General features: G+C 39.1%; 1 protein-coding gene across 2 annotated transcripts in view; it reads right to left on the reverse strand.

Annotated features, from left to right (window-relative positions):
• The window catches only part of LRPPRC (leucine rich pentatricopeptide repeat containing), a 97,838-nt gene extending 81,045 nt beyond the window's left edge, over window positions 1-16,793 (reverse strand). The window contains exons 1-8 of one of the 2 annotated variants that reach the window (XM_075089049.1): window positions 16,631-16,793; window positions 5,966-6,168; window positions 3,878-4,000; window positions 3,072-3,193; window positions 2,924-2,982; window positions 2,114-2,200; window positions 1,514-1,640; window positions 356-500 (exon numbers count right to left, since the gene is read on the reverse strand). In XM_075089049.1, the coding sequence (XP_074945150.1) occupies window positions 356-500; window positions 1,514-1,640; window positions 2,114-2,200; window positions 2,924-2,982; window positions 3,072-3,193; window positions 3,878-4,000; window positions 5,966-6,168; window positions 16,631-16,740 (976 nt within the window). In that variant the 5' untranslated portion in view covers window positions 16,741-16,793. Of the gene's footprint in view, window positions 1-355; window positions 501-1,513; window positions 1,641-2,113; window positions 2,201-2,923; window positions 2,983-3,071; window positions 3,194-3,877; window positions 4,001-5,965; window positions 6,172-16,630 lie in introns of both variants that reach the window. The other variant, XM_075089048.1, reaches the window with a different exon arrangement.
• Between the last annotated feature and the right edge of the window lie 466 nt (window positions 16,794-17,259).

The raw sequence follows: 17,259 nt of genomic DNA on the forward strand, positions 1-17,259 counted from the left end.
CACAAACAGCTGTCACAACAGGCATTACAATAGTGCTGACTGAAGACAGGGCTCCACACTTACTGCTTTCCTATAAAATCCTAATGAATTTTAGAAGTTAAAAAATTAATAGATTAAATATAAACCTATTTTAATCATTTACATACAAAAAAAATATTTATAAACGTTATCTAAAGCAGCATAAATGAATCCATAAACTGACGCAAAGATATTATCCTCCCTAAGTATTCAAGAGAAAAGTACAAAAGTACCTATTTTTGGTAACATTTGGCGGGGGGAGAAGATGCAGGGGGAAGGAATGCTTTCCCTCTCTACCCTGAGTAGCAAAACACTGCTTTAGTAACCAAGGACATACCTGGAATTAATTCCTTTTCAAATCTTATGCGCTCTTTAATTTCTTCTATGTGCTGAGGATATCCGGCCTTGGCAAGGCTAAAAATCACCTGCATCAAAATCCTATCCATAAGGTATCCTTCAGTCTTCTCAACCTCTTCTAAAGTCTGTAAACCAGAATAAATTTAACAAACTCTAAAGTGACTCAAAACAGGATAAATTAAAAAAAAAAAATTCCTAAAAAGCTGGGTTGGTTCCCCCCGCTGTTTTTTAGAAACATAGGTTTAGATACGTGGAGTGTGGTAGAGAATACCCAAGATCTAAACAGAGGATCTCAAACACCTTTAGACTGTAAAAAGAAAAAGGAACAGACAAAAGGGATATAATAGTTTCTCTCTAATACCTAACGATATATGAAAACACTAGAGGTATTCCCATGGTAAGATGATTTTCAAACTAAATTACTTTGAAAAGGAGGGAATGATTAATCAAACTTTTTGTTAGTGTTTGAAGAAGGTTGGTTGATGAAGATTTGTTTAATTTGTAAGTCACAGAACAATATTATGTTTCCCACATCCTCTTCCTTGATTTGGTCCTCTCCATCTGATACTACTTATTAAACTCAAACCAATTTTCTTTTCTCTTTCCTTTTTGAATACTTGATTTTAAAAGAAAAAAAAATAAAAGAGTACCTGAAAAGAATCAGCTACACAAAGGGCTGTAAAGCAGCATTATCTTATCCACACTTCATGAATACCTAAATTGTTGGTTGGAGCTCTCAAAAAAAAAAATTTCAGTTTTACTGGAAAGATTCTGTGGCTTCAAGGGGAGCCAAAGAATGACTCAATGGGAACAGGATAATCAAGGTTTACTTTTTATTTATTTTTTATGAACGAATATATAAATATCTCATGTGCATTATTTTTCTTGTTAAAAAAAATCCTGCATTGTTAAATCACTAACAGGCAAACATACCTTCTCAGAGTGAAAAGCAACTCTCGAAAGATTATTTTTCAAAAAGTAGGAGACTGCTTTCGATTAAAAAAAATTAATTGCTGCAGACAAGGAGGAAGAAAGTTACAAAATTCATTTATTATTCCTACTGCATGGACAGAAAGCATTCTAAGTTAAATTGAACAGAAGGTCAAACAAGTTGTATTTAAACTCAAACTTGCAATACCTTTTTGATGCTATCAGCATCACCCTTTTCAGCATACACATTCAGCAGTGATAAATAGGTGTCTGGACCTGGTTCAACACCGGCCATCCTCATCACTGAAAGGATATTTTCTGCACTCTTCATATCTCTAAAAGAATTCAAAAGAAAGATCCTCAGTAGATTTAATCATAACGTTTATTATGACTTCCACACTTCCTTATTAAATTAATTAGAATTGGACACAAAGACTACAACAAGCATAGAGAAACTTATTTTAGCTAAGCAAATCCTGAAAGCCTAAAGTGCAAACCTTTTAATCATTTTATTACTTAAAGTAGTTTTGAACTTTTTCAACTGTTAAAGTTGAAGACTAAGTGCAGCAAATTTCTTTATCAAACAGTACAAACGTACAGTAATTTATCTTGAAAGCCAAGATTCTCAGACACAAGAAAAATCTATTTCCTTTGCTAAATAGCCATTTTGCTTCAAAAATGTATAAAGACACTCTTCTATACATTATTCAAAAACATGACACTGTTCTGCAGCATGTAATTTTTCTGTACAGTATCACTATATTGTAGTAAAACTAAAAGAAAACAAAAGAAAAACATTAAACATTACCCTGATCTTGCATGACCTTTCACAAGGCTACTGAATACTGCCTCAGTGATTGGGAGGTCTTTGCTCTTCATAAATCCAAGAATCTTACTGCAAAATACAAGGCAATGAATAATTAGATACTTTTTCCTTTGAAAAGATAAACTACTGAGCTATTGCTGCTCTGCTGGACAAGTACTGTATCATCACACAAAACTAAATCCTGATCTCACTGAGCAATTACATTTAGGGATGCTCATAATTTGGTCATTTTCATTTTTTCAGGTCAATTGGATTTGTCACTTTGAAAATGCAGGCACAGGGTGGGGCTGATTTTTATCTTCCTTTTACTTATTCCTCATGCCCATCAATCACACTGTTGCAACTTAACTTTGCTAAATTTAACATGTCAGATATCCAGCAACACCCGCAGAACAACAAGAACAAAATCCAGAATTACTACTATTTGCTCCTTAGCCCACTTTGTTCTCAAATGCCTTTCCCAGGAGCCATTTTCTTGCATGGGCAGTAAGCCTTCATAACCTCATACTTTTCCATGCTGGCTTTAGGAATAACAAAAGTTATTTTCTGAGCAACCTGAATATAATTTGATTTTAACACCCTGGCCTATCACTTACTTTTATTTTGCTTGTATAGGGTTCCAGCTGTCTCTAAGAAATTGTTCTTCAGTGCGTAGTTAAAATATATTTAAAGCACCTCTTTACTTTGCTCAATTTATAAGAATTACACTGAAATGAGTTTTAGCATGAATGGTAGAGAATATGAAAAACAGATTTTGCGGAAATCCCTTCAAACAAAAATGCAAAAGAGTACCTCGCTCCTTCAATGTCACCCTCATCGCAATAAGCAGCAATCAACCTTTGGTATGTAACCTACAGAAAACAAAAAGGGGAAGTCAACGAGTTCCATCCAATGCACGGATACTACTATTAAGATGAAGATATCATAAAAGGGTACCTACTCGATTGGGCTGCACATTAGCTTCCTCCATTCTGGCCAAGAATTCTGTCGGCGAAAATTTGTGCTCGTTCTGAAGGTAGACTTTAAGTAAAGCATTATAATGGCTTGTATCATAGACAGCACCTAAGGAAATATTTCAACCACAGTCACTGAATGTAGTCTCTAAATTCAACATGATTTTATAGATTTCTCAGGTAATAAATTTCATATTCATTTTAGTCTGTATGAACTTTATGTATAATCAGACTGCTTCCTTTTATCCACCTTTGAAATATCAGACATCTATTTAACAGCACATATGTTTATAAAAGCCTAAAACATAACAAGAGCACAGTAACATCAATGCTCACGTGCATGCTATTCCACAGTCTCTACAGCTGTATTTATTTTACAGATTCAGCATCATTACTATCAAGAAGCAGTTCGCCTATGTAACATCTATAGATAAATAACTTAAAAGGAAAAAAACATCTGATGACCTAGCTGGTAGTGCTAGAAATACTCAGCCCACCAGATACCAAAGTAACATCTAACAGAAAAGTAAAATACAATCTGTCCAATTTAAGCATCTTACAAAAAAAAGAAATTCTTCAGACTTATTAACACCCCTAGATGTCAGTATAACTCCCAGAATAAGAACTAGGTCTCTCACCTGAACAACAATAAAACTTAGCATTTATTTGGTGATGAGTATTTGCTGTTACAACCTAACACTTAAACACTATTAAAATACATTGCCTTCTATTACAAAGAAAGTAACAAAGTACACAGCTGTTCTTGCAAGAAGGACTAACAAAACCAACCTACCCAGTTCTTTCATCTTGTCCCATATCACATGGGCTAGTTCTGTTCTTTCAGGTGACAATACCTCTGGTAAAAGAGCACCACAACTTCGCAACAACAGCAAGGTCTGGTTACTCCCTGGACACCCTGCAAGTGGAACACAATCACAAATTTCTTTATAATTATGCATTTAATATTAGAAAAAAGATTTGAGACTGACCCACTGAAATATGCATTTTGTACTAAACAGAATCTTCTCCAGGATTGATTATTTTTACTGAACAGGATACCTAAATGATTAAACAATGCCACTACTATGTGCTGTCATGAAAAAGATTCACAATAAAACATGCCATTTAGTACAACAATGAGCTCAGCTGAGCAGAAATTTTAAGAAGTACAACACAAAATACTAAATTCAGATGATCTACTACTTTAAATCTCCCAATCCAAGATCTATAGATCATTTCAGCCTAACAGGGACATAACTTTCTGGTAATTTTCTAAAATGGCAAAATACAATACCAATTCCAAAACTGGTATTCAGAGACATTCCACATTTAAATTCCCATTTCCACTTCTGCCCGTCCTCAATATAAAATAAATGAGATAATTCCCATCTACGGAATAGCAACGGAAACTGTAAGAATGTCTGCCTTCAACTTCTGCAGTAGCCCCAAAAGGTCAAAAAAGTAACTATGAACTAATCTGTCTGTCTTGGACTTCACTACTAGTCCTGAGGCAAAGTAAGGTAGAGCTGCAGAATCTATCAAAGATTACCCAATAAGCTGGAGACATAACATTTTTTTCAATCACTTCTTTATATGCAAACCCAGCGATCTCTAATAAAAATGAAGAGTTTATTTAGAAAGCAGCATACTGTAAAGATCAGCTGATGATGATCACTCTAAGTGTCATTTTTAATTATACAGAGCTGTAGAAACAGCGACACAGCTATAAAATAACAGCAAAATGAAGTGTAAAAAAAAAAGTCAACAGCAGAAAGCTATATACCATGCAGAATTAAATCTTCAGGTACCAAAAAGGACCAGCAAATCTCGGATACCACGTAGCTATTGTAAACTATGTTTCAAGAGTGCAATCTACAGCAGATAAGTTATTTATACTGAGTAAACTTATCTGGGAAGAAACAAAGGCAGTAGTGGGGGAAAAAATAAGCAACGGAGGGCAGGTACAAATTGCAAATGGGAATTTGACCTTCTGAAGACATAGTGGAGTGGTGAGATAAGTCATACTTGACTAACTTTTATCCCTGCATACAATTAATTCACGCAATAAAAACACCAACACATCTCCAGTTTCACAATGCCCGTATTACACTAGTGACTGAGTACCTTCAAAGGCAAAACAAACAGGAAAAGGTTGGGCAGTACGAGCATGGAAAGATGCAGGACAACAGCTCTACAGCAAGCATCTTTGCGCATTTTTCATGTTGTAATTAGAAATGGAAGAACAATAAAAACACAGGCAAATAAATCTTCAAGAAATCAACAGTTACTAACCTCCCACATTTTTGCTAAATTAGTTTTCAACATTATTAATAAAAGGACTGAATTTTTTATATAGAAAAAAAATCTTTGTTTTAAGATAAAGCTTTCTTATCCTGAATAACCACAGCTACTTGGGAATGTGGAAACTTGGGGATCATTTCTACATTTCCCTGTATAGATCCACTTTGAATATATATCCACTTTGAAATAACCTCTGAGGGACAGCATGGTCTGTTACAGACATTTAAAAAATATATTGTGTAAACAGACAGATACGATTCCTGTTCAGAGTGCACAGTACCATTATATGAGGAAGGTGTAACATCATCAGATCAAAAATCCACAATAAGCAGGCAATATGATATCTTAAAAGCACACTGAATTTTTACAAGACTTAAATTCCCAAAGACGAAAAAAAAGGAAAGTAAACATGTGCAAAGAAAAATAGTATCTCTAAAGCATTTAAAGCCTGTTAATATATGCAGCAGACTAAACAACACTCAAAGATAAAATATAAATCAGAACTCTCAATTTTCTTGGTTTGATGAATCGTTATATTGCAGCTTTAAATTTAACTTTTGTTTAATTGGAAGCAACTTACCTGTTTTGCATACTTCATGGAAGATTTTTAGTAGAAGGGCTTTAGGTATGCGGCCAGTTTTTCTGACAGAGTTATCCAATTTATTTAATGCCCAATCAAACTGCCAGGTCCGCCTGGTTTGAATTTCTGAAATTGGTTCTTCTTTAACACTTCCCTCCTGTTTAGGTGCAACTGTGAGGAACCTTATTTGGTACATCATGTTTCTGCTTAAATAATAATAAAAAATACATATTATATTTCTGGGAGTCATTTTGCAGCTACAGTAGTCACATAATGTCAAAAAGATAATGCAGTTTACTTCTTTCTCATGAACAGCTTCTCAAAGACATTCCATATTGATACAAATACAAGTGGTTCATTTTACTGTCTTTCATCTATATTTTCCTCACAGTGACAACTGTTTCTCTGACATTTTCAGTTGGATTCACCTCATGAGTTAAATAGTTCAAATAATTTTCCCACAAAAATAAAAATTTTTAAGTGATCCAAATGCTATAGAAGTCTATTGTCCCGTTACAGCTTCTCACAAAAGCTCTCACATGCTTTTGAAAAACCACTCCAAGAACAATCACAGACCTCTCTTCCAGAACACAGCAAATTAAGGCAGTAAATCATACCTTTCTTTTCAATTAAAATACACATAAACTAATGCAGAGGCCAGTGTTTTAGACAACAACAGCTTAAAGAACCTGGGTTTGTTCAGCCTGAAGAGAAGACTGAGGGGGGATCTTATCAATACTTATAAATATCTGAAGGACAGGTGTCAAGAGGATGGGGCCAGACTCTTCAGTGGTGCCGAACAACAGGACAAGGGGCAATGAGCACAAGTTGGAACACAGGAAGTCCCACTTAAACATGAGAAAAAACTTCTTTCCTGTGAGGGTGACAGAGCAGTGGAACAGGCTGCCCAGGGAGGTTGTGGAGTCTCCTTCCCTGGGGACGTTCAAACTCCACCTGGATGTGTTCCTGTGCCCCCTGCTCTGGGTGTACATGCTTAAGCAGTGGGGTTGGGTGAGATGATTTCCAGAGGTCCCTTCCAACCCCTACCATTCTGTGATTCTGTGCCATAGTGGTATTGTGAACAGCCTGTGCAGGTACAATTATCATTACACACAAGAATTTCTGGAAGTCTGTTCTCAGTTGTTCTCGCAGCTGCATAAAATAAGCACGACTATCCTCCTCCAGAATCCTATACAAAGGAAGTAATACATGCTGGATGGCAAAAAGAAGATTCAGCAACTTCTGAAATTGCCCTCCCTTGTGTCTGGCTCTCTAGACAGCTCTTCAGCCAAATTTCTCTAAGTTCTCTAGACTAGAAGTTGTTGTACTCCGCGTTGTTAAAGAAGCTCCAGGAGTCCCATGCAGTAACAGCTGCATGTTTTGTTGAAATGACAGCCTAAAAGTAAGGAGTGCTGGCATTCTGTACAAAATTATTTCCCACACCTGGAGCTTTTTCACAGGTTTCTCACCAACCGGTGCTAGTTTGAGGCCCTAGGAGAGGAGGTCCAGTGGAAGAGAAAAAGCTTTCTGGCAATTCAGTGTTTCAGCAGCATTGGCAGCAAGCTGCTAAATGGCAGAAAAATCATCGGTGGGGTGCGTATCAGTGTGGTGGAAACAAAAGATGGGCGGTTTATCACCTGGTTGCCTCTTGTGAGCAGCAAGTAGCCCAAAGACCACCTTCTTCCTTGCCGTTTCAAATCCTGATTTGATAATTGAGCAGGCCACAAGTTTAGGAGAAAAACTCTTTAAATAAAACCAGCCTGAAGCAGAATCTCTTTCCTAATGGAGCTGTGAAAACAATTTAGTAGCAGATGTTTGATTTTTGAAGGCATTAAAAAAAAACCTGTAGTAATGAGGAACATGACTACCATTTGGCATTGTCTTTTTCAAGCAGGTAAATTTTACACCGCCCAATCTCCTTGAGTTTCCTCCTGAAGATTTTTCCAGAGGCCAGGAAATTATCTGCATTTTATTTGACTAGGGAAAGGACAAAGAAGAAAGAACTGGAAAAGGAAAAAAAGACTGCCATAAAAGGATGGATACCCTCCTTCAGTATGGGTTCCACCTCCTTCTAGATGGAAGCTCCCACTGATTCCTGTGGGCTAGCTCTCATTTTCTTCAGATCCCTCTCTGAGTTTAACTCACTAACCTCGCACAATACCAATTCAGCCACTTCTACAAAAAATTACTGTTCCATCAGGTTAGAGTGGAAACAGCTCGCAATGTCTACAAAACACCAGAATGAACCAGAAAAAAAGAAATGCAACAGGAAGAGGTGGCTAAAATCAGACAAACTAGGAAGAAAAAGAAGAAACTAAACCCCCACTTTTGGTGGTACGCAGCTTGTCAGATTAACACTATCAAACTTTTTTTTTGTAACTAGTAATGCCATCTCTAACTAGAAGTATTTCCATTGGTGTCATTTTCCCTGATGCTTTCATTCCTTTTCTTCCTCTTCTACTTCATAATATAACCAGAGACAGGGTACTTTCCCTAAAACAGAAATCATCAGACTAATTAGAGTAAAATCCCGTAGTAAAAGGTAAGAATAACAAGATACTAAATGTTAAGTCCTCTTGGGTGTAACAACCAAATGAGATGTCTACAACTTAAACTCTTTAGTAACACATAAACAGCAATACTCAACTATGAGCTAGCCACTGGATAGCGATAAGAATGAAACTGTAATGACTATAAGTTCTTAATCTATTTTTTCTTAAAGATATTAATAAAAAAAGAAAATGGTATCATCCACTCTTATACACCCACTAAAAAAGCTACCTGAAAGCTTTCCAGAATACTTCAAGTCAGGGTGGAAAAAATGCTTTGGAAGCAAGCAGCAGCACAGAACTTACTGCCTTTGTAACACAGAAATTTATACTTTGCTTTCCATTAACAATCAAAGCACAAATGAACAAAACTACTGTGCTTCAGATTAAAATTGAAATGCCTTTTTCTATACAAATCTGCTATTTTTTTACAGTATTTTGCAAACTACACTTGTTAGCACACTTGTAACCATAAACTAATTGATACCTACAATTCTTAAGTCCTGCACTGTTTTAAGAAAGACATCTTTGTAAGATTCTCCACATGTCAAAAGTCACAAACGTTTTAAACCACTTCACAGCTCCATCAGATTAAGTATGAAGATAAAAACAGTACGTGCATGCTCAAAATATGCTGGTTAACAGCATGAGATGACTCTAAAGTTTCATTTGCTATTAAAGTCTCCCTGCTTAGCATTTAGCATGATGCTGTTTATCACATAAATTTATAATATTATACTGTATCAATTGCTACACTTGCATACTGTAAAATATTATACTCTTATATGAAGGGTTGTTTTTATACATTAACTTAACCTTCTGAAAGATCAGCAAAATTGGGCATTTCTATTTACACCCAACACCCCGATACTACCAAACATGGTACTGGTGTTTCTGTTAACTTCTATTGATCAAAGACATTTGAAGGAACGGCAGTGTGTGAATCTGAGTTTCAGTTTTAGACAGACGGGGAAAACAGTATGAGAGTATAGAACAACCTGAGGAACTCAAACTTCCACTGGCATTCACCTAAATTACCATTATCAATCTGAAATATTATGTCTAACATAAGACTTGGTTATACCTTACCATCTGTAGATTCTCAGCATTTGAATAAATTACACTTTTAGCATGATTTAAGTCACTGTGTAATGCTAAGCCACAGTATTTCACAGAATCACAGGTTGGAAGGGACCTCAGAGATCATCTAGTCCAACCTTTCTAGGAAGAGCACAGTCTAGACAAGATGGCCCAGCACCCTGTCCAGCTGATTCTTGAAAGTGTCCAATGTGGCCGAGTCAACCACTTCCCTGGGGAGATTATTCCAGTGGTTGACTGTTCTCTCTGTGAAAAATTTCCCTCTCATGTCCGGTCGGAATCTCCCCAAGAGCAACTTGTATCCATTCCCCCTCGTCTTCTTGGTGGCCCTTCTCTGGACCCCTTCCAGCCTGGCCACGTCCTTTTTTCTATAGCAGGGACCAGAACTGTACACAGTACTCCAGGTGTGGCCTGACAAACGCTGAACAGAGAGGGATGATGACTTCTTTATCTCTGCTGGTGATGCCCTTTTTGACGCAACCCAGCATCCTGTTGGCCTTCTTGGCCGCAGCAGCACACTGCTCGCTCATGTTGAGCTGCCTGTCCACCAGTACCCCCAGGTCCCTTTCTTAAAGATAACTGTGGCTTCAAAAGCTTGATGAAGCTGCAGGCATCTACTGTGTCCAATTTGATTCTTAGCACTAGAAATCAACTTAGAACACAAAACTTAGGAGAAAATAAAAAAAAAAAAGAAAACAAACAAGCTAAAAGTTCACTATCCTAAAAAAGGAAAGATTGAGCGGATCAGAATGCCTCCAAAAAAACCCACAAACTTAAATTAAGGGACACAGCATCAGGTTTGATTCCAGGCAATCAAGTGAAGGATGGAAGAATGCTGTAGATGACATACTTCCTGAAAATTTATACTAATGGCACAACCTCTCCATGAAACAGAAAAAGCTAACAAAATGAAGCAGTTATCCATGCATCAGGAATTTTCAACAACCTTGTGTGATTCTTCTTTAATTTTTACACGTTGAGAAAGAACACATAATTAAGGGAAAGAAAAAAAAAGCAAGGATAAAAAAAGATGCCCATGTTAACCATTTCAGTCAGGAAGTCACACAAAAAGGCAGCAAGAAAGGGTTCTAAATATAATAAAGAAGACTGTAGAAAATATACATACCTCTTAAATGGAAAAAAGTTACAGATTGCACACAGTTTAACTTTGAAAAAGTGTTAACTGCAACCATACTATGTAAATTTTAAGTATTTTAGTATGACTAAATTTTAACAAGGAGATGGGGGTGTAGGTGAGAATAGGTTAGAATGAGCTAAGTAATTTCTGGAAACATTAAGATATGTTGTATTTAAGACACATTAATGGACCTTACTCCATCTCCAGTCCTTTGGAATTACCTTCAAAAATTCACAAAAGTTCTGGGAAAAACAAAAGCATAATCAATAAAAAAATATGGACTGATGTACAGGCTTTTGGCACCATGTTACCTGACAATCTCATAAGTAAAACAAAGAGATACAATGTAGTTCTGGTTACAAAAACACAGGTGCAGTATGTTTAAAAAAAAGAAAAAAACCAAAACACATATATATATAAAATTCAAATGTGCTGATCAGGGTTTGTTGCAAAATTGGGAATATATTTTGTGGGATTCTAACTTAAGTCATCTCCTGACCCAACTCAGAAAGACTGGTAGGACCCCATGCCCATTCAATAATTTCATTAACAATTTGGATGACAGCAGAGTTAATAAACTTCTAAAATTTTGTGCTGGTTTTGGCTAAACCACAACAAATCTGTAGATGACACTATAATGGTGGCAAACTCTTAGTAGGAGAGCCTCCGACTTCAGAGTCATCTTGGTTACTTAATGTAATGGTCTGAAATCAAGAAAAAGGAAATTCAGTTCAGACCAAAGGAAGTTGTACATTTTGGACAAAAAACAAATGCAGAAACATAAGATGATGTACAATTGGCTAGACAACAGTACCACCAAAAAAGTACTGACAATGAGCCACCCTAAACATGAAACATCCCACAGCTAAAAAGAAAATTTCAATTCTCCAACTCCTAACAAAAGCAACTTAGGAAAAAAAAGAGAGAATTATTCTGCTTGTCATGGTGTGTTTACTCACAAAAACACAAGTTTAAAAGACTCAAAAGACTCATCTATCCCATCCCACTCTCCAAGTAGAGAAGCAACGGTACCTAATCTATCAGGCACACTGGCCATATTAATTGTTGTAATATTAATTGTAATGAAATATTAGAACTGGATACTTAACAGTCAAACTTTCTCATTTGGAAGCTTATAAAGATTAGGAGGGGGGAAGAGAAAAAAAAATCATGCATGACCTTGGTATTTCTGATCCTGCCTCAGTGCTGGATGTTAGATTATATAGTCTTATGATGTAATTAAAATAATTGATAAAATATAGTTAACTTTGTTCAGAATTAAATGCTATGCTACACAGCAAAATGCATGATACTTCACCAAGGGATGCAATAAGTGCCAAGTATTTACTTTCATCACTTACCTTTAAACAGCACTTCAAGATTTTCTCTATGCGAAACACTGTATTTGCAAGCACATGAAGCTGCATAGTAAACTTTAGGTCTACTTGAATTAGCAAGCTGATTCTTCCCCAACATATGTAATCCCTCTTTGCTGTGCTTCAGAACTGTATTTCTTTGTACCTACCCAGAGAAGCTCAAAAGGATCCATTAAGCCCTATGAAGGGATCTCTCTCCTGCTCCCACAATCACAAGATCAGAAGTAGCCTTCCAATATTTGAGCCTTTACATAATTGTACCTTTACACCATTTTCAGCTCTATACCTACAACTATGAGGATTAAAACTGTAGACCTTGCCTACACAGGAAAGGTTAACCCAACACACAACCACCCACTATTTAGTGGTAACTTTTCACCTCCAATTTAGCTTACATTTGGAAAGTAAAGATAAACTCATCAAAAATTTATGCAGAGATGAGGTGTGCATGGGGAAATTTATACCAAGTCTGCTAGTAAAATTCTTCTACGTTTGCAAAAGTTTAGTAGAATCCCACCACTGTACTAATGTACTTACATGCTTTCCATATTTCTGCTCTGGAGGAGACTAAAGGCAGTGCCCTAGTATCCTAGTATTCTAGTATCCTAGTACTCCACACCTAAAAGTGCAGTTCAGCAGTAGATCTGCATTGATCTAATATCACAGAGTCATCACGCAGGGTTCCCTATTCGCCTTTTCCCTGTGGTCCCACCCTTCCAGAGTTCAGCAGATCCTTAACTGATCCAATAAAACCTGTTGATCTCTCTGAAAACTTTTTACTTGCAGTCTAGCAAACGAAATCAGCCCAGTAATAGGTCCAGGAAGCACCCTGATTTAGAGCACGACAAGCTGATCAGCAGTGGGAGAGTGGTCAGTGTGGGAAGAATGGAGCCAATACTCTTCCTCCCAACACTAACTTTCCCACAGCAGCAAGCTGTAACATCAAACCATATAAAGCGATCACCTAGAGTATGTAGAATAAAGCCCCCACAAGATATTCTGATGTTATTTTGAAACCTGCTTTGAACACACATCAACTGAGAGGTTTGTTACAGCATTCTTGATGGTCAGCTACTAGCAGCAAATTTAAGCATCTCTTCCCTTAGTGAAGCTTCTATGAACAAAGTTCCAGTAAATAATTTGTACCACATAAATCATGACAGTGCTGAAGTTTGTTGTTGTAGATCTGAAGTTTGTTGTATTGATCTGTCATGGCTTATCTATCTTGTTATAATTGCACGGCATGAGAGTGATGACATATAGCTCAGTATATTTCACAATTCATACCAGGGGTAGTCAAATGAATTAGTAAATTTGCCTTAGATGTGATCTGATTTGCTATGAAATGCTTCTCAATCATCCAATGCAATCAGATATCCATCTACTATCCTAACCCATTTTCAAAAGTTCAGAATAAAAAAAAGCAATATGATGCTTCGATAAAGTCTCTGCTTGAATGTGAATGGTTGCTGTTTCACATCTCTAAAGAAGTTAACAGATTTGCAATTTTTTCTGCAATAATGTAAACATTATTGTAATCAATGTATCAAACCAGTCTCTGAACTGACTTTATTATGCTCAATGCTAAAGCAACTGTATCAAGCACAAATAAACATAGAATTATTTAGGCAGCTCTTTTGTGAAATGCTGGATTATTCCTTGTTATTTACTCTTAAACTGTGGGGGGTTTTCCCCACTATTCCAATTAGAACTTTATAAATATTCTCTGGAATGCATTTCACTCTCGAAATACCATCTCAAGACCTGAACAGTGAGTATAGCAAGTCTAAATGTTTGTCCATGTGTTATTCTAGTTCTTGAGGTCTGTTTCCAGAAATTAAGGCTTGAGTACAAAAAACAACAATTAATAGTTACTGAAGTTAAAAAATGAAATGTGATTTTATGCTTATACGTGCAGTTTCAGTTCATAAATGTTACCCTTGCTTTACACTTTGGTCCTAGATTATCACTTGTGCACTAGGATGCCTAAATCCATATAGTAAAGTGACAGTAAGACAAAGATTTTAAGGGAAAAACTGTCTTTGGAATGAAATTACTGGACAGAAAGAATTCACAAATCTAATTTTCCTGCTCAGTCTTACTCCAATATAACTCAGTTTAGACCAAAACCTAAAAGCTATGAAATAAATACCACTGCTGTTTCCTGTGAATATGTTCTCTGCCAAGCACCCTTCTCACAGTTAACTAAAATCTAGCCTTAGAATTAAAAAGTTTTCAGCATGATCACTAAACTATCCCACATATGACCCCATCTATTCTTGAAAATATAGAAGAATATAATTTGGTGCAAGAAAAGAAGTATCTTTTGGGGGGGGGGGGGAACCCCAAACAAAACCCCAAAACCCAGCTGTTCAAGCCAAATTATCATCACATAAAGTACTTTTTATCCAGAAACACATTTCTAGGAAAAAAAAAAAAAACCACTGTTAGTCCTTCACTAAGTCATACACGAATTTCATTGAATATTACTTCTTGCAACAAACAAATTTAGAAAATAAAGCTTCCAGTCGAGGAAAACAAAGACCAGCTGAATTGCCAGGAGGTAGAGCAGTTTATTCCTAATTTGCAACTAACTAAACTGTTGCTAACCATACAGCAGATGTCTTCCCAGTTCCTGGTCCTTCCTGCACACAGGTCTACTCCACCCTTCACATCAACTTTAGCATTTAACAGTGTTACACTTCAACCACTGAAACTGACAGAAAACTCTATTTGTTTTCAGGTAAGATTTCAGCCAGGCCACCAAATAACATCAGCTCACAATAGGTATGATAATCACTGAAGTTAGTGCAGGTAGCAACAACTTCCTTGTTCTGATAGTGGGACTTCCCTCTAGTTCTCTATTGCCAACTCTCATCTGTTCCAATCCCCTCTCCCGAACCCACTCTGGAACTCTCAAAGTCCTCTGCTGAACATATTTACCTATCCTGAACGGCAGACAACTGTTCTGATTTTCTACGAGGCATGAAGTTACATTGATTAGGAAGACTGCCAGAGCTATACCAAGGCATGATCACCTTCCCACCCACCTGCACTGGATCCTCATGAGGTTTTGCAAACCCTGGAAGAAACACAGCAAACACCCATATCTTTGGAGGAAACTGATTTACACTTCTATTTAGCTAGCCATTTATATTTACAGATTATTTATAATTATTTTATTTAATTTTATAACAAATTTTAGTTACCAACTGTAATTATAATCTCAGCAAGCCATTTAACATAAAGCTAAGCATCTCAACCCACCCCCAACTCCCTATTTTAAGACTTAGAAACTGGACATGAGGGAAATCAAAAATCTAACCCCATCAAGGCTCAGAAATCATAAGCAAGCCTTTCGCTCATTCACTGGCAGTTTAAGAACTTGTTGACAATGAAGTAACTCCTAATGTTAAAAAAAGTTTGCACGAATCTTCAGAGTTGTAACAGCACACTCGCTCCACAGAATACAATAAATAAGTACCAAATTCCTTGACATACACATCATCTGTATAAGGTGCTTCCTTCTTAAGACAAGTAATTAAGGAAAAAATGATAACAACTAGCTTGCCCATATAACAGAATGTGCTAACATCATCCTCATGATTTATTTAAAAAACAGTGCATGCAAAAAACCCTGAAATGTCGTATCTTTCCTACAAACAGGCTCTGACACGTTTGTCCATGTATTCAGGGCTAAGCCTGTTGTACATCTACATTCAAGGCATATTTGCTCAGGATAGTAAACATCCCAAACATGGCGCTGAAGTGTGCCGCTGCTGGAGTGAAAGCTTGGCTCTTCCAAAACAAATATTTTTTTTCATTTAAAAAAGTACTCGTGTTAAGGGAGGGTTGTGTCTCCAAAATTACTGCAGGGAACCAACCACAGATTAGGGTCATCAAAACAGCAAAACGCATGTACACAGGTAGGGTGAGGTTTCCCACCCTACCTGCATGATGGAACAGAAGGAACCATGGCAAAGAAATTCACATATTTCTCTTGCCAAGTCTGCCAGGGGGAGCAAAGCAGCACAGATGCCAACTGCGGTTCCCCACAGTCAATCTCTGCTCATCTCCGCCTGGCCTCTCCCCTCCCCCTCTGCACGGTTTTCCCCACTGCAGCAGCATCCTCCGGAAGGCAGTGCCCTTGACCCTCCACAGCGAGGAGAGCGCCCGCCCTTCATTGGAGCCCAAGAGAACACCACTGCGAAGCGGCGCAGCGGAAGGAGCGGCCGGCCCGGACTGAGGGACGCGGAGCTCCCCCGTCACCTCTGACAGTGAGCTGGCCCTGCCGCACACTCGCGGCCAGAGGCCGCCGCCGGGCCAAAGGGCTTCCGCTGGCGGCCGCGGGGACCGACGGCCGCGGGGACCAACGGCCGCGGGGACGCGAGGCGGCCCAGCCAGCAGCGCCCTTGGCCGCGAGGCGAGGCGCGCCGTCCCCCCACCCCAGCGGCCTACCGGCCCGCCGGCGAGGGCCGGGCAGCCCCGCGTGGCGGGTTCTCACCTGGCGGGGGCCGGCGGGCGGGCAGCAGCGGCGGCGGGGGGCCGGAGGAGAGGCAGGAGACGCGGGCAGAGGGCCCGCAAGCACCCAGCAGAGCTCAACAGCGCAGCCATGACCCCCGCGCGCGCGCGCGCCTGAAGCGGAGGAGCACGTGAGCCGGACACAGCGCTACCGCGCAGGCGCACCAGGGGGCAAGGGGGCGGTAAGCGCCGGCGCTACGTGATAAGAGGAACCATTCCCTGCGTGGCCCGGGGGGAGAAGAGGCTGTCGGTTCCACTCAGGCACCGGCGTGCTCCCGGTCCCACCCCGCGCCAATAATGGGACGTTCCACACAAGATAGGCGGTGCAGGCCTAAGCGCCAGCCCGGCGAGGCTCCAGGAGGGCGCTGCTCGCTGTTAGCTAGGGGAAAGCGCGGGCTGGGCGCGTCCCGCCGCGCTGCCGGGGGCGGAGGGAGCGCAGGGAAGGCTAGGTTTTCCCGGCGGCCTCAGCCGGGGGACCGGCACCTCCTCGCGTACCGCTTCGGGTGGGCGTGCAGTGGCTGCCCGCCCGTGCCTGCGGACGGAAGTCACGTGGGCGCTGCTGGCCGGCTGCGCGCGGGGGGGCGGGGCTAGGCTGGCCGTTGGAGGCTGTTG

Source organism: Phalacrocorax aristotelis, chromosome 3 (genome assembly GCF_949628215.1).
Source record: "Phalacrocorax aristotelis chromosome 3, bGulAri2.1, whole genome shotgun sequence".
Lineage (NCBI taxonomy): Eukaryota > Metazoa > Chordata > Aves > Suliformes > Phalacrocoracidae > Phalacrocorax > Phalacrocorax aristotelis.